Here is an 18,463-nt window from a genome sequence, read left to right as displayed (position 1 = left end):
TTGTGCCCCTATTTGACTTCCAAAATGCATCTCCTCACACTTGCCGGGATTAAATTCCTTCTGCCAACACGCAGTGGGAAATCAGCATGGTGGATCAAGTGGTCTGCTTTTGTGCTGTCTGGCTCTCTTTTTTAACTGAAATGTGGTCTGAAGATCACTGCCAAGTGGTGGTTGAGACAGAAGCAATCAGCACAGTTTATCAAGTACATTGGATGCTTGATGTGCAGTAGCCTGCTCGTTCTAACCAGCACACACTCAGATGGTGGTCTGAATTGGCATTATTTTCTATAATTCTTGGATTTCATGGTGCTGTTTGTTTGGCAGCACCTTAAATTAAGAAGTAAATTTACATTACTTCCACCATCCAAAGAAACCAAGCCATCTTCATGGACTGACGTTTGTCCTGATCCAGATGGCATTCCCTAGTGGAGACAGTGGAGGGCTATACTTCCCTTCACACCATCACAGGAGTTCAGAATAATGTAAGGTAGGGAAATCTGATCAGATAAGGTGACAGAAGCTGGTCAAGTTGATATAGATGCTTGAATTTCTAATCCGTAATGGAGGAGGGTGGAAATAGGATGTAATTCTGAAGAACGGGCGGTTCAGCTCTGCTGACTTCCATTGCCTGTGACTTCCATTGCCTGTGACTTCCATTGCCTGTGACTTCCATTGCCTGTGACTTCTCAGGGATGGCCTGTCAGACAGTTTGAGTAGATTAGGTAGGAAACCTCGACTGAGATGGTTAGATTTTTGTACAGCAAGAATATCGGGTACTTGGAGTTGAACATCTCTGGGCATCTCTGGTTGTATTGTTGAAAATGATTGGCTTACATTGCAGTGGGGGAAGAGGAAGGGAGTGGTACTGACTGCATTGTTTGATGGTCTTGGTCTCTAGACAAAGTAAGATGTCTTGATTTAATAATCCTGTAACATGTGGAACTGTGAAATTACTGATGCTGTCTGCTGTTCAGTGATTTGTGTGTTTAAGGGAAGGACTCTGCTTAGATTCTGGCTTTCTGTGCAGACTACAATGGACTTGGTATTTTGTCTTTGACCAGGTGTGTTTGACCCAGCTCTGATCGGAGACAAGCCCAAGTGGTATGCCCATCAGCTTCAACCCATTTACTACCGGGTCTACGACAGTAACTCGCAGCTCGCTGAGGCCCTCAACATTCCCATCGAGAAGGACGATGGCTCTGAGCCAACTGATGACAGGTTAGTTTGGATGAGGATGAGAATTTACCCCTTCCTGAGCCCGCTCTCATTTTATAATGACCCAGGAGGGAGCCATTTGGCTCATCTGTAAAACGTGAGCAAGTAAATGCCTATTGTACTCGATGTCTCCCAGTAGGGCAGTCCCTTTCATCCTTGATCATCTTTGTTTGACCCAATTCCTGAACCACTCAAGCTGATCTTTCATTCTCTCCTTCTGAGTTAACCGTATGTGTGTTAACGCACTTAATGTCTCCTTTTACGTTGATCAATCTCATTTTGCCACCTTTGCCTCCTAACTGCAGCAACTTGTATTAACGTACCAAAATAGGCAAGCCAATTATCAGGAGGTTACCCAAACAGAATTTCACACCATGTCGTACAGGTGGCCTTAAGCTTGGTCATAAGGACATAAACAGGAGCACGAGTCAGCCAATTGACTGATACACTTCCTGATTCTTTCCCCATGAGGGGAGAAATTCCTCCTCATTTGTCTTAAATGGGTGACTCCTCATACTGACTGATTTTAGATACCCTTACTGGGAAACATCCTCTTCATGTTCACCCTGTCAATCCCCCCTCAGAATCTTGTGTTTTAATAAGATCACTCCTCATTCTTCTAAACTGTGCAATGAATAAAGTCCGGCCTGTTTGACCTTTCTTTGTACAACAACTCCTTCTCCCCAAGATAGGGTATCTTTATTAGTCACGTGTACATCGAAACACACAGTGAAATGCATCTTTTGCGTAGAGTGCTCTGGGGGGCAGCCCGCAAGTGTCGCCACGCTTCCGGCGCCAACATAGCACGCCCACAACTTCCTAACCCGTACGTCTTTGAAATGTGGGAGGAAACCGGAGCACCTGGAGGAAACCCACACAGACACACGGGGAGAACGTACAAACTCCTTACAGACAGCGACGGGAATTGAACCGCTGTTCATCATCAACCTCATTGGATCCTCTCTGCGTTGCCTCCAGAGCAGTTACACGGGCTGTCTTCGGGTAATGAACTGGTTCCATTTTACAGATGCCCATAAATCAACTTTGCCCTTAAGTTGGAAAATAAAAATCACCCGATTATGGTAACCATACCTCCACAGTGTTGTAATAAATGGCATCAAAAACACAATACTGATAAGAAAGAACAATCATGAAAAGTGGAGAGAGAGAGAGGAAACTAGTTCAGCTGTTCATATGTACGTATGTACGTACATTGGACTTTTGAATTTAATAATGTGAGAGCTCATTTGTATATGAGTATATAAGTCAGGCATTCGTAACCCAGGGGCGTCCTGTATCACTCAATAAATATGAAGGCCAAAACTGTATGCAGTACTCCAAGTGTGGTCTTACAATGCCCTGTAGTTGCATCAAAACTCTCCTCCTTCATACTCTATACCCCTTGGATTAAAGGTCAACATTCTATTTGCCTTGCTGCTCTACCCTGATACTTTGTGTATCGTGTACTAGGGCCACCAGATCCCTTTGTACTGCAATGTTTTATTGTCTCGTTCCACTTAAATATTAATTTGCTTTATCATTCTTCCAAAGTGGGTGACCTTGCATTTTCCCACATTATACTCACTGCGAGGTGCAGTTCTTCCTAAGATCCCCTCTCAACTACTTACCCCTTACCCTAAACCTTGTTTTAGGCACCTCTGCTGTGGGGAAAGGTTTCCTGCTATGTACACCGTCTGTGGTCCTCATAATTTTATTCCCCTTTTTCGGGTCCCCTCTCAGCCTCCTTCACTCCAAGTTTAAACAAACCCAGCCTAACCGATCTCTCTTCGTAACAGAACCATTCCAATCCAGACATCATCCCAGTGAAATTCCCTGCATCCAATCCAGTGCCATCGTGGACTTCCAATAACGTGACTAGGAATTGTACACAGTACTCCAGCTGTGGCCTAACCAATGTTTTACAAAGTTGTACTGTAACCTCCCCACTGTGATGTTCCATGCCACGCTGAATGAAGTATCCTTCATATCTTCACCGCCGTATCTATCCATGCTTCTGAAGTGCTGTAAATAAATAATTCACTCCTGAGGGAGCATCAGTGACAGAATTGTTGACTGTTATATCAATCCAGCCTGACCCAGATACATACAATTGTTTTTGTGAACAGATTTGCCTGACTTGTGCTGCAGTCTGTTGACTGTGCTGCTTGCTCATGGCTGCTCGCTGTGTGTGATTGTGATCATTCTCGTTTTCATTACAGCGGGAGCGACAGTGTCGATTACAATGACTCCAGCTCTTCCTATTCCTCCCTGGGTGACTTCGTCAATGAGATAATGAAGTGTGACATCAAAGGGGACACACCCAGTGAGTAGCCGACGAGATGTCATTAACCCCATTGAACTCGCTACCCCAGAGCACGTGAACCCTCTGTACTGGAATGGTGACCATATATAATGCTACCATGTCACACCAATCCTGATGCCGTGCCAGCACCCTAAGAGAATCTGAGATTACAAGATTGCAAAAAGATGTGATGAAATTTGGTTCTATTTTTCACTGTGGTCACATACTCTTGAGTTAAGAAAGACAGTGGTGAGAGTGAGAACACCATACTTGCCATGGAAGCCTCTGTCAGTCATGTCATTGTGGTTGAGAGATGATTAAGTGTGTTCTGAGAGATTTTTTAGGGATGTGGATAAGAAGTTTTGAAAAATAAGATAGGGCAGCACGGTGGTGCAGCTAGTAGGGCCGCTGCCTCACAGTGCCGGGGGCCTGGGTTCAATCCTGACCTCGGGTGCTGTCTGCGTGGACAGCTGCACGTTCTGCCTGTGACCGTGTGGGTTTCCTCCCACGTCACATTAAGACGCATGGGTGGGTAGGTTAATCGGCCACTGTAAATTGCCCCCAGTGTGTAGGTGGATGGTAGAGTCTAGGGAGTTGATGAAATGTAAGGAGAATGGGATTACTGTAAGATCAGTGTAAATGAGTGGTTGATGGTCAATGCAGACTTGGCAGGCTGAAGAGCCTTTATCTGTGTGTATCCCTCTGTGAACCCAATTGTAGACAACTGGGATTATGCTGTTGAATGGGGTGTACATTTGTGAAAAGGAAAATATCATCTGAAGTTAACTACATCTCTGTCCCCTGCAGACTAAGGCAGGGGAAGTTATATTGGGGAATAAGCATATGGCAGAGAAATTGAACAGTATTCACGGAAGGAGGCACAAAACAACTTCCAGAAATAGTGGAGAACAGATGTAGAATAAATAAATTGGAATAAATTAGCATTAATAAAAAAAAGTATTGAACAAATTAATGTGTCTGAAAGCCAATAAATCCCCAAGACCTAATAATGACCTGCACCCAAAGGCTTTTGAAGATGGCAGTGGTGGAGATGACGGATGCACTGGCTGTCGTCTTCCAGAACTCTCGGTTCTACAACGGTTCCCACAGATTGGAAGTGCAAACGAGAGAGAGAGAGAGAGAGAAAACAAACAGAAGTACAGACCAATTAGCTTGACAAGAGGCTCCAGCTGTGCACTGTCTGTATCAATGATTTGGATAAGGGAATCAAGGGCATTGTATCCAAGTTTGCTGATAGAAGGCTGTGCAGATGGAACATCTGTCAGTGTGGATTGGTAGTAACATCGCCTCCTTGCTGACAGTCAACACACAACGCACCTCAGGGACGCGTGCTTAGCCCACTGTTCTACTCTCTCTATACTCCTGCCTGTGTGGCTAGGCACAGCTCAAATGCCATCTATAAATTTGTCAATGACACCACTGTTGGCAGAATCTCAGATAGTGATGAGAAGGTGTACAGGAGTGAGAGAGATCGGCTGATTGAGTGGTGTCGTAACAACAACCTCGCACTCAACATCAGCAAGACCAAGGAATTGATTGTGGACTTCAGGAAGGGGAAGTTGGGAGAACACACACCAGCCATCAATGAGGGGTCAGCGTTGGAAAGGGTGAGCAGCTTCAAGTTCCTGGGTGTCAACATCTCAGAGGATCTACCTTGGGCCCAGCACATTGATGCAATCATGAAGAAGGCACGCCAGTGGCTCTGCTTCGTTAGGAGTTTGAGGAGATTTGGTAAGTCACCAAAGACGTGCAAATTTCTACAGATGTATGGTGGAGAGCATTCTGACTGGTTGCATCACCACCTGGTATGGACCCTCCAATGCGCAGGATCAAAAGAGGCTGCAGAGGGTTGTAGACTCAGCCAGCTCCATCACGGGCACAACCCTCCCCACCATCGAGGACATCTTCAAGAGGCGGTGCCTCAAGAAGGCGGCATCCATCACTAAGGACCCTCACCATCTGAGACATGCCCTCTTCACGTTACTTCCATCGGGGAGAGGTACAGGAGCCTGAAGACCCACACTCAACAATTCAGGAACAGCTTCTTCCCCTCCGCCATCAGATTTCTGAACGGTCAATGAACACTACCTCATTATTCCTCTTTTGCACTATTTCTTTCTGTGACTTATAATAATTTTCATGTCTGTCACAAACCAGCAACAAAAGAAACACACTGAGCATGATTCAGTGTTAAAAACTATTTTATTAATCACTACTTATGATAATACGTAAAATAAAAGTAAAAATGTTAGTATGTTAGAATTCAAGAATGTTAAACCTCGAACGTTAACCCCAAAGCTAAACTCTTCGTGTGTGTGTGTGACAAAGTCCAAAACTCCCAGTTCCGGAATGGTTCTTAAAGTTCAGTTCCGCAAGCCATAAGGTGAAACATGAGCAAGGGCTTCTTCAACAACCACCGTTGTCTGAAGATAAGATGTAGATGTAGAAAAACATAGAGAGAGTACATACGAAATCCAAATGTTCCACGATGGAACCCAAACGACACTTCAGTGTTTACTCGGTAGTGACTTCCTCACCCCGAAAAGCATCCGAACCGTGGTCGTCCACATACAAATACCTGTTTCCTTCTACAGGTCAGCAACAAAGTGAACTCCACCGGATTACTTCCAACTTCCATACATGGATTTCAGTGGCAAACACAGTTATTGTTTCTCATCCATCGATAGAGAAAACAAGCAGGCTGGTGTCTCTCTCCCTTCTCTCTCTCTCTTTCTTCTTCTTCTTCAACAACGTCATTACGTCCTTTATCTTCTATTGACGTAAGCACGCCCCACACACACATATACACACTCTCTCTATCTTAAAGGGACTTTCACTGAGTCCGTAACACCTCCCACCTAAAAAAAAAATTTTTTTTTCAAGAAAATTTTAACCGCGCATACAGTTAGTAATGTTAATAATTATCATGCTACACAACTACAGACTATCAGATTAGTACAGATACATGTTTCCCATTTAACATCGGGAAAGACAATCAGCAATCACATTATCTTTGCCTTTAATGTGAGTTATCATGAGATCAAACTCTTGCAAAATTAAACTCCAGTTTAACAGCCTTCTGTTCTTGTTTTTGACTCGGCTCAGAAACACCAATGGGTTATGATCTGTATACACAGTCAATGGTTTCTGAGCGGTGCAAACATATACACTGAAATGTTGCAAGGCTAAAACAAGCGACAGTAATTCTTTCTCTATGGTGGAATAATTCTTTTGATGCTCATTAAATTTCTTTGAAAAGTAAGCTACAGGATGGTCAATATCATCAAGGTCACCCTTCTGCAACAACACAGCTCCTGCAGCTTCATCACTGGCATCTACTGCTAATGAAAATGGCTTTTCAAAGTCAGGTGTTCTGAGCACAGGATGGTAGCATAAAATGGCTTTCAGCTTCTCAAATGCTTCTTGACAAGAATCTGTCCAAACAAACTTTACTCCCTTCTTCTGAAGATTAGTTAGGGGAAGAGCAATATCAGCAAAATTTTTACAAAATTTTCGATAATATCCAACCATTCCCAAAAATCTTCTAACAGTCCTCGTACCTGTGGGAATAGGGAACTCAGATATTGCTTGAACTTTTGCCTGAACAGGAGCTTGCTTGCCTTGACCTACAACATAACCAAGATACGTCACAGTGGCATGGCCAAATTCACTTTTAGCCAAGTTAACTGTAAGGTTAGCCTTGGAAAGTCTTTCAAACAACCTTTCTAACGCAGAGATGTGATCCTCCCATGTATCATTCCCAGTCACTAAGTCGTCAATGTAGGCATCTGTATGTTTTAACCCATGAATCACTGAATTAATCATTCTTTGAAATGTTGCCGGAGCATTTTTCATTCCAAATGGCAAAACATTGTATTCATACAATCCAGAAGGGGTTACAAAGGCTGAAATTTCCCTTCCTCTATCTGTTAATGGAACACACCAGTACCCTTTTAATAGGTCAATCTTTGTAAGAAATTTTGCCTTTCCCACTCTGTCTATGCAATCATCCACCCTAGGAATAGGGTAAGCATCTGACTTTGTTACAGCATTCACTTTCCTGTAATCTGTGCAAAATCTAACAGTTCCATCAGGTTTAGGTACAATAACACAGGGCGAACTCCAATTTGAAGTAGAATGTCTAATAATATCATTTTCCAACATGTATTTGATTTCCTGATCAACAAGTTTACTTTTTTCCACATTCATTCGATATGGGTGTTGTTTGATTGGTTTTGTATCCCCAACATCAACATCATGGGTAATTATCGATGTTCTGTTTGGAACATCTGGGAACAGATTTTAAAATTTTAAAATTAATTCTCTCATCTGTTGTTTTTGTGAAACTTGTAAATGGTCCAACTTCGTTTCAAGGTTCTCCAGGATATTTTGGTTTTTTAGTTTCGATGGAACAATATTTGGTCTAAATTGGCCTTCCTCAACATCAACATCAGGCATTCTAGAAACAACCTTTTCACCATCCACCAAGGCCACAACTGAATCCCTCTCATAATAAGGTTTTAGCATGTTTACATGACAGAGTTGTGTTTTCTTGCGTCTATCTGGTGTTTTGATTATATATGTTAGATCAGTCACTCGAGATTCAATAACATAGGGTCCAGAAAAGCGAGCTTGCAAGGGATTATTTTGGCTAGGGAAAAATACCAACACCTTTTGCCCCACTGCGAATGTCCTAGGCCGAGCACGTCTATCAAAATATGTCTTCATTCTTATCTGGCTTGTTTTCAAATTCTCTCTCGCTAGCTGGCAGACTCTCTCCAACCGAGTTTTAAATTTTTGGACATAGTCCAACAGACTCAAGTGAACTTCCTCATTAACCCATTGCTCTCTTAACAACTCCAAAGGTCCTCTCACCCGATGTCCAAACACAAGCTCAAACGGACTAAATCCTATTGACTCCTGGATCGATTCTCTAACGGCAAACAAAAGTAAATGGATACCTTCGTCCCAATCCTTGGTGTTTTCAAAGCAATAAGTCTTCAGCATATTTTTGAGAGTAGAATGAAATCTCTCCAGAGCTCCTTGAGATTCTGGGTGATATGCAGATGATACAATCTGCTTTGCTCCCAGCTCATAGACTATTTGTTGAAAAATTTTTTTGACATAAAATTACTACCTTGATCAGATTGGATTTCTTTTGGCAAACCAAACAAGGTAAAAAATTTTACAAGAGCCTTTGACACCGTCTTGGCCTTAATATTTCTAAGGGGTATTGCCTCTGGAAATCTAGAAGTGGCACACATGATGGTTAACAAATACTGATTTCCAGTCTTAGACTTTGGTAAGGGGCCAACACAGTCCACAATCACCTTCGAAAAGGGCTCCCCAAAAACAGGAATTGGCTTCAAAGGAGCCACAGGGGGTTTTTGATTTGGTTTACCTACCATCTGACATGTGTGGCAGGTTCGACAAAACATCACCACATCTTTTCTCAAACCAGGCCAATAGAATTGTTTCAAGATCTTCCCTACAGTTTTATTCACACCAAAATGACCACCCAAAGGCATACTGTGGGCCAGGTTTAAAATCTCATCCCTATAAATTTTTGGAACAACAACCTGATGAATAACTTCCCATTCCTCATTAACAGGAACATGAGGAGGTCTCCATTTCCTCATTAACACTCCATTTTTGACATAGTATCCAGTTGGCACCTTTTCAATCTCCTCACATGAGAGAGCTTTTTCTTTCAATTCTGTCAACTCAGGGTCCTTTGTCTGTTCCACCATAAAATCCTTCCTCGACAAAGACAAATCTTTAAATTCAGGCTCACTATAAGGATGTTGATCCTCCAGTGAAGACAGAAAAGTCTCAGATAAGGCATCAAAATTTTCTTCCTGTTTAGGACTGTCACAAGGAACCACATCAGACTGCACCGGACTGTCTGTCTTGGCTAATTCTTTAGCTCTAGCTCGAGTCACCGCACATGATGGGTAAACATCTGGATCATCCTCAGACTCATCAATCCTTGGTTTGGTTGTTAACCGTACCACAGGATCACTTTCTCCATTTGCAAGGTCATTTCCCAATAACAAAGAAACTCCTTCCACTGGCAAACTAGGTCTTATCCCTATCTCGACTGGTCCTTCTACGAACTTTGACTTTAAAATCACCCTGTGAAAAGGGACAGACATGGTCTCACCTGTAACGCCTCGTACTAGATTTACTTCACCAGTGTCACTTTCTTCACCAAAATTTAAAACACTGTCCAGCAAGAGAGATTGACTAGCCCCAGTATCTCTAAGAATTTTCACTGGCACCTGGGGTGACTCATCATTCAGTGAAACAAAACCCTCTGATACATACGAACGGAATTCTTTTCTCACCTCCTCCAACTTTTCCACTTTTCCACTTTTCCCTCTTGCAAGGACTGATCTTTAACAGCATCTCCTAAACCTTTTTGATTTTTAATTGCCTGAAAACAAGCATTGGGCCCAGCTTCCTTCTTTTTCTTCAAAAGGGCACAATTAGATATCACGTGGCCAGGTTTCCTACAGTAATAACAAGTACGCTCAACAGGTTTCTCCAGCCCTGGCTTCTTTTCATCCTTCCCTTTTTGATTACCTCCCAATTTACTCTCCGGTTTCCCTGGATTGTCTTTGTAACTCTTTTGAAAGGTTTTAGGTTGTCCCCATTTGGATTTATGGGTTAAAGCATAATCATCTGCCAACCTAGCAGTTTCTTGTAAAGTTTCCACTGCCTTTTCATTTAAATATGTTGTTAATTCAGCTGGAACACATCTTTTAAAGTCTTCCACTAGTATCAATTCTGTCAATTTATCGTAATCCCCATCTACATTTTTAGCCAGGCACCATCGTTCAAAACATATTCTCTTTCCATTGGCAAATTCCATATAAGTCTGATCTGCAGATTTCCTCAAGTCTCTGAATTTTTGTCTATAAGCCTCAGGGACCAATTCATAGGCCTTCAAAATAGCTTGTTTTACCTTGGTATAATCAGCTGCATCCTCAACAGACAAAGCACAGTAAGCTTTTCGAGCTTTACCTTTAATCACACTCTGTACCATAAGAGCCCATCCTTTCCTTGGCCAGTTTGAACTCACAGCAACCTTTTCAAAATGTTGGAAATACTGATCAACCTGATCTTCTTCAAACGGAGGGACTAATCGAACCTCCCTGCTGGCTGAAAAATCATCATCAGAATCAGATTCCGAACTCCTACGCTTCATTTGTAACTCATGCTGCCTCTTTTTCTCCTCGTTATCCAGCTCCATCTTCTTCAATTCCATCTGCTTCATTGCTAGATCAGCCTCTATCTTCATCTGAGTTATCTTTTGTTCAGTCTCTAATTTCTTTTGTTCGGCCTCTAATCTCTTTTCCTCTCGTTCAGCTTCTATCTTTAACTGGGTTTGCTCTCGTTCAGCTTCTATCTTTGCCAGCTGCACCTGTGCCTCAGAAATTGCTATTTCACTGCCAGGAAACTGTTTTAACACTTCCTTCTCAAACACCTTCTTTTCCACATAATGGCCAGCAATCAGTCTCTGAATATCTGCCTTTCTCATAGACTGCTTTACTTCTGTAAGGTTTAGCCTTGTAGCAATCTTTATCAAATCATCCTTTTTCGCCACCTCCAATCCCTTTTGGGTTGGTGACTCCAAAAATGCCTTAATATCCATTGCTGCTGGTTTCCACACACACAAGCCAATTACAAAGAATTTATCAGACCTCCCTCAAAAATCTTTGGATTGAATCTCGAACAAATCTCGTCAATCTGGGGTACAATCCCAGACGACACTCGTTAACCTTGGGAACTATCCCGGACGAGCCCCCAATTTTGTCACAAACCAGCAACAAAAGAAACACACTGAGCATGATTCAGTGTTAAAAACTATTTTATTAATCACTACTTATGATAATACGTAAAATAAAAGTAAAAATGTTAGTATGTTAGAATTCAAGAATGTTAAACCTCGAACGTTAACCCCAAAACTAAACTCTTCGTGTGTGTGTGTGACAAAGTCCAAAACTCCCAGTTCCGGAATGGTTCTTAAAGTTCAGTTCCGCAAGCCATAAGGTGAAACATGAGCAAGGGCTTCTTCAACAACCACCGTTGTCTGAAGATAAGATGTAGATGTAGAAAAACATAGAGAGAGTACATACGAAATCCAAATGTTCCACGATGGAACCCAAAAGACACTTCAGTGTTTACTCGGTAGTGACTTCCTCACCCCGAAAAGCATCCGAACCGTGGTCGTCCACATACAAATACCTGTTTCCTTCTACAGGTCAGCAACAAAGTGAACTCCACCGGATTACTTCCAACTTCCATACATGGATTTCAGTGGCAAACACAGTTATTGTTTCTCATCCATCGATAGAGAAAACAAGCAGGCTGGTGTCTCTCTCCCTTCTCTCTCTCTCTTTCTTCTTCTTCAACAACGTCATTACGTCCTTTATCTTCTATTGACGTAAGCACGCCCCACACACACATATACACACTCTCTCTATCTTAAAGGGACTTTCACTGAGTCCGTAACATGTCTTTATGTCATGCACTGTACTGCTGCCGCAAAACAACAAATTTCACCACATATCAGTGATAATAAAGCTGATTCTGATGTGAAAGAATGGGAAGTCATCCACACTGGTCAAAAAAGAGGGAGAGATTGAAAGGTGTAGGTGTTCAGATGGATCTGATACCTTTGTACATAAATCTCTGAAAGAACGTGCAGGTGCAACAAGCAATTAAAAAAAAACAAACAGTATGTTGGCCTTCATTGGAAAAGGATTTGAGTACAAGAATAAATTATTGAAATTATGTGGGACCCTGGCGAGGTTGGACTTGCAACTCTCTGTATGGGTCTGGTCTTCCTACCAATGAAAAGAAATTTGTGTGAAAGAGGGAGTGCAGTAAAGGTTTGATTTGTTGGATGACGTGTTGTCTTCTGAGAAGATGTTATATACAGTGGGCCATGACTCTTCAGAAGAACGTGAGGTGATCTCATGGAGACGTACAGTGATTAGGTAAATGCAGGGATGACGTTGCTCCTTGCTGGGGTGTCCAGCGGTCACAGTCTCAGAACAAGACTTTGTACAGGACAAAGAAGAAATTTTTTCATCAAGGGAGGAGTGAATCTTTGGAATTATCTGCCCAAGTCACTATTGTGGAGGCTCAGTCACTGAATATATTCAAGACGGTGATTGATAGAATTCTAGAAGTTAGGGGAATCGAGGGTTATTGGGTTAGTACAGGAAAGTAATGCTGAGATAAAAGGTCAGCCAGGATAAGATAAGATCTCTATTAGTCACATGTACATCGAAACACACAGTGAAATGTATCTTTTGCGTCGAGTGTTCTGGGGGGCAGCCCGCAAGTGTCGCCGCGCTTCCAGCGCCAACATAGCACGCCCACAACTTCCTAACCCGTACGTCTCTGGAATGTGGGAGGAAGCCAGAGCACCCGGAGGAAACCCACACAGACACGGGGAGAACGTATAAACTCCTTACAGATAGCGGCGGGAATTGAACTTGGGTCTCTGGCGCTGTAATAGCGTCACGCTAACCGCTACACTCAGTGGCCGAGACAGGCTTGCCCTTTTTATTTCTTACATTCTTAAGGTGGGTGAATGGAACTGATGGATGTGAAGGAAGGGCGGCAGGTGGGGTTGAGGGTGGCGGGTGGGATTAAGATCTGTAAATAATCATCAACTGTTCACCCAGCCTCTCAGACTTTTGTTTCTACAACTGGTTCCTGGGAGCAGATCTCTAATCAGGGGCCCTGACAAAGTGAGGTTAGAGCTGGTAGTGTATGGGTGGTTTTCACCATGTCGGTGGATGTGCTGAGCGCTGCCTTATAATTGCAGATATTGATCCTCTGACCCATGCTGCCCTTGGTGATCCCAGCGAGATAGAGTTCCAGGGATTTCAGAAATATCGGGAAGATCTGGATGACCAGGGGCTGGACAGCGAAAATTCTCTGGAGAACAATCCTCCTCGTTCAAGCTCAAGTACAACAGCAAGCAGCAGTCCCAGCACAGTCATACAGGGCATCAATCATGTAAGTATGCTGCATGGAGCTGATCGATATTTGTATCCCGTCACACTGAAGTTTGGTTTTTGGTCCAATTTCTGCAAGTCCTTCAAGTCCCTTGTCACCAGTAGCCTTCATTCTAGAGTGTCATCCCCAGTTTTCTGCCTCCACGCTCCACGTCCATCTCAGTGGCTGTCCCAGCTGAGTCCTCAGAGGCTCCTTCTGCTTCCTTGCCTCTGAAGTCATGAAAGATGCCTCTCCTTTGCTGACCTCCCAACTCTTTGAATGTTCCTCTGCGCAGCACTTGGTTATGTTTCATCCCCACATCAATGCTTTCTTCGTATTTAAAGTTCTTGTGCCTGCATCAGCAATTCCTACTTTTTGCCCCTTGCACTGCAACTGCCCCAGCCTGTACCAGAATCTTCGAAGACCCCCACGCCCCCATTCAAACCATTCTGTAGTTCTTGTATCTTTCTGCAACTGGCTTTCCGAACTCGTTTCCATTTTTTTTCTCTGCCAAGAGTTTATACCTAGAAGTTGTCCCGTTGTTTCTTTACCTTAACCAATAATATTCTGTCCTCCTCAACCACATTACCCCTCCACAGCCAAATGGAGAATCACCTCCAGCTTCCAGTTTGGATTCCTGCTATCAGCCGACTTTCTGCAGTTGGGTTAACTCAAAGCCCAACATGTGCATGCCCTGGGTCCTCTTATCCACACTTCTCCAGATTTTTCTCCCACCAGTCCAGGTCCTGGCCCCACCCACACATCTTCCCCTTTCAGGATGGTGAGCCCTTCAGTGAAGGTGGGTGATTCACTGTCCTTTTACCTCTGGTCTGGCAGGAGTCCATCGACTCAGTGGAGGCTGATGAAAAGACACTGACCTTCCACAACCATATCACGGCCACGTCGATTCAGGCCTTTGCCAAGGCCAACCTGGAGCGGCGAGAGAGCGATGGCTTGTCTGAGGGTACGGGCCGTCAGAAGGACTATGACAACCCCTACTTTGAGCCTCAGTATGGCTTCCCTGCTGAGGAAGGCGAGGGTGAAGACGATCAAGGAGAGAGCTACACCCCCAACTTCGTTCAACCCATCAACGGGAGCCGGTGAGAGAATACTTTGTTTTGCAGCGGTCGTCGCGAATCCAAAGATAAAGTCGCCTGTTCTTCGGGCCGTGGGTTGGGGAAGGGGTGGATCTGGGAAGGGAATGCTCAAGGATCCTGTGAAACTGCGATTCAGGGGAAGTGACGGGAAGTTGATCAAGCGAAGTCTGTTCTGTGTCTGCCACCCTTAAGTGAGGTGGGAGCCGGTGGTAGCCGGATCAAACTGAAAGGCGAAGCAGGCTCAAGAAACTGGCCTCCTAGTTTTAAGATTTTAAGATTTCTTTATTCATCACATGTACATCGAAACACACAGTGAAGTAGAGTGTTCTGGGGGCAGCCCACAAGTGTTGCCACGCTTCCGGCACCAACATAGCACGCCCACGACTTCCTAACCCGTACGTCTTTGGAATGTGGGAGGAAGCTGGAGCACCCGGAGGAAACCCACGCAGACACACGGGGAGAATGTACAAACTCCTTACAGCGGCACGAATTGAACCCAGGGGACTGGCGCTGTAATAGCGTTACGCTAACTGCTACACTGCCGTGCCTGCCCTACTTGAATTGCATTTTTTCACTGTGCATTCCCTTTTTCCATCAACCTCTTTCCTCTGGGAAAAGCAATGATAAAAACCCAACAGGGCTTCTGCCTATGACCAAAGTATCAGAAATGTCGGAAGCCTAGTTGACCATGTAAAGTCCTCATGATACTACATCTGGGGATGTGCCATAATAACATTGTGACTCGCAGAATCTGTGCCACTGACACAGCAGTCCCGCCAAAGTGTGCAGCACAATGCGGCTGGTGTCCCAGACTCGTCCATTACTGTCTCCAGCTATGTTTCATCCTGCCAGCAAGACCGATCATCTCACGGGAGCAATAATCTTTGGAGCTCTCTACGCTGTGGAGGACAGCTGATTGAATATTTTCAAGACCATGATTGACGGACTTTTAATTTTGCCTCTGGGAGGTGAGGGTTAAAGGACAGGAGAGTGGAGCAGAGTCCAAGGTTAGATCAGCTATGATCATATTGAATGGCAGAGCAGGCTCGAGGAGCTTTATGGCTAACAACAGCTTCTACTTCCTTTGGTTCTTGTGCTGTGCCTTATACCAGTGGGTGTTGCCTGGAGTGATCCAGAGGCCAAGAGTTTAGGATGCAGTGAAACAGTCGGATAACAACCACTACCTTTTGAAAATCTTAGTCCTCAGCCTCATTGCTCCAGCTAGGTTCAGGTACATACAAATGAACATTTGGGAGTGGGACTAGGTCACTTCATCCCCATTGAGCCTGCAGCTCTGTTGAATAAAGTCATGGCTAATATTATAATCACAACACCACATTCCTGTCTGCCCTTTGCTTATCAGGAATCTCTCTGCCTATACCTCAAACATATTTGATGATTCTGCTCCCACTGCCCTTTGAGGAAGAGTTCCAAAGATTCATGACCCTTGGAGAAAAGATTTTGCCTCATCTGTCTTCATTAAGCAATGACCCTCAATTCTAGAATCTCCCACCTGAGGAAACATCCTCCCTTTGCATCCAAACTTGTCAAAAACCTTCAGGATCTTTTATGTTTCAATCAAGTCCCCTCTCACTCTTCCAAACTTGGGCAGATAGAAGCCTAGCCTGTCCACTTCACCTTATGAGACTATCTGCCCATTCTTGATATGGGTCCAGAAAATGTTTTCAGAACTACTTCCAGTGCGTTAACATCCTTGATTGGGAGACCGATACTGTACACAGTATTGCAGAACTCCACAATACTCTCACCAATGTATAGCTGAAGTACAACCTCCATTTTATTTCAATCTCCCTTGCAATAAATGATAACATTTAATTAGCTTTCCAAATTATTTGCTGTACCAGCAGACTAGCCTATTGTGAATAATGCACAACTACACCCACATTCCTGTGCATTTCAGAGTTATGACATCCTTCACTATTTAGATAATGTTCTTATTCCAACGAACTGGATAATTTCACATTTTCCCACATTTATTCTCCATTTGTCAGGTCTTTGCCCACGATCAACCTATCTATGTCGTTCTGTAGCTTGCCTGTGCCCTCTTCACAGCTGACTTTCCTGCATAAAATTGTCATCAGCAAATTTAACTTTATCTTTGTCATTTATATAAGTTGTGGAGGTTGAGAGCCCAGCACTGATCCCTGTAGCACGCAACTTGTTACACCTTGCCAACCAGAGAGAAGCTCACTTCTGTTATACTGGCCATTACCTCTTGCTTTAATTTTCTGAGGTTACCTTTGATGTGGAACCTTAGCAAGCATTACCTTACTGGAAAGTTAATTTTAACACGTGCTCCGGTTCCCCTTTATTCACAGCCTACGTTACTTCAAAGAACTCCAGTAAATTAGTCGAACATGATTTCTCTTTCACAAAACCATGTTGACTTTGTCTGATTTCCTTGAATTTTTCTAAGCCACAACCTGTTTAATAATAACTTCAAATATTTTGCTCTGACACGTTAAGCTAACAGGTCCACAGTTTCCTGATGCTTCTCCTTCCCCTTTTGAATAAAAAAGTTACATTGACTATTTCCCGCTCCAGTGGACCCTTCCTCAAATCTAGAGAATGTTGGAAGAATTAAATCCAACGCTTCAGCTGTCTCACTAGGCTGTGGGTCCTGAAATGGATGTGGATCAGCTTTCCTGGGAAGATCCCTTCACCCTAAAGCCGTCTTTGAGGGAGCTATGGCTTCTGGCCCCTCTCCTTCATGCAGGAGGCTCAGCAGCACCGTGACTGTAGCATCCGTCTTCATGTGGGGAAGAGGAGGCTTGAACTGTACATGGGCTTGGAATGGCCAGAGGAGTGCACACCTTCAAGGTTTATTGTGGTGAATTTCAAGGGGCTCTATTCCAGTGGACTCACCAGCAAACTCCCCAGTTAAGAAGCACAGGTGTTGGGCTTGTTCCTGTATTTTAGATCTGATTTCCTGTGCAAATTCTACACCCTGTGATTATAGCACATAAGTGGATAATTTTCAAAGCGAAGGCATGGATTATGCATGGCACAGCGAAACCACCATTGGGCTCAGTGATTTTGCTATGTGCAATTACCCAGGGAACAGAGTAATCATGTTCTTCACTATCCATAATCTGGATTTTAAGGTACCGATTGGGTATCACAGTCATTTTTTTTGTGTGTACTGCATTCAATCGTATCACACTTTAACAAAAAAAAACTGAATTGAATTTCTGACCCAGTGAATTCCCAGCAAATCTGATGCTCTGGCTCTTGGTAGAGTTTCGATCCTTTGACAGTAAATATAGTTGAGGTAAGCTGATATGTGCATAGGTAAGGTTTGGTTAGCACTAACTAAATTAGGATATGGTTTGTTGCTTCTTGTTTACTCTCTTGTGGTGCAGGACAGGCCTCCTCTCTAAGTCTGTAAACGTACAGCATGCAGTGTAACATTGAATACTCCAGGGTGCAGAAGGAAGGTGTTTACTCCAACACTTTGATGACAACTTGCATGAACCTTTGAACAGTAGCCTGTTTCACCTCAGTACCTGGTGAGAGTCAGGGGGAGGAACACAGCTGAGCCTCGGAGTAAGAGAAAGACACCTGTTAATTGTTGAAGGGAAGGAAAGTACCTGGGTGGTAGAGGAAGGGCAAAATGGATGTTGAGGAAAGGAACTGGGTATTGGTAACTGATGAAGAAATTTAGCTTTTGGGGAATTAACTACTTATTTTCTTCTTCCTTGGCTGCAAGTTGCATGTCAGTTCTGCAAGTTGCATGTCAGTTCTGCAAATTCGTAATCAAGTTAATTTCAATATAAATGTGAGATGGTGT

At 43.6% G+C, this 18,463-nt stretch overlaps 1 protein-coding gene across 27 annotated transcripts in view; it reads left to right on the top strand.

Annotated features, from left to right (window-relative positions):
• madd (MAP-kinase activating death domain) overlaps positions 1-18,463 on the top strand; it is a 160,057-nt gene that overhangs the window by 59,720 nt on the left and 81,874 nt on the right. For all 27 annotated transcript variants that reach the window (XM_052028954.1, XM_052028941.1, XM_052028965.1 and 24 more), the window contains exons 10-13: positions 1,062-1,218; positions 3,435-3,538; positions 13,383-13,576; positions 14,393-14,655. In XM_052028954.1, the coding sequence (XP_051884914.1) occupies positions 1,062-1,218; positions 3,435-3,538; positions 13,383-13,576; positions 14,393-14,655 (718 nt within the window). The remainder of the gene's footprint in view (positions 1-1,061; positions 1,219-3,434; positions 3,539-13,382; positions 13,577-14,392; positions 14,656-18,463) is intronic.

This window comes from Pristis pectinata, chromosome 14, assembly GCF_009764475.1.
Source record: "Pristis pectinata isolate sPriPec2 chromosome 14, sPriPec2.1.pri, whole genome shotgun sequence".
Taxonomy (NCBI): Eukaryota; Metazoa; Chordata; class Chondrichthyes; order Rhinopristiformes; family Pristidae; genus Pristis; species Pristis pectinata.
This window is presented reverse-complemented; position numbering and strand designations above follow the sequence as displayed.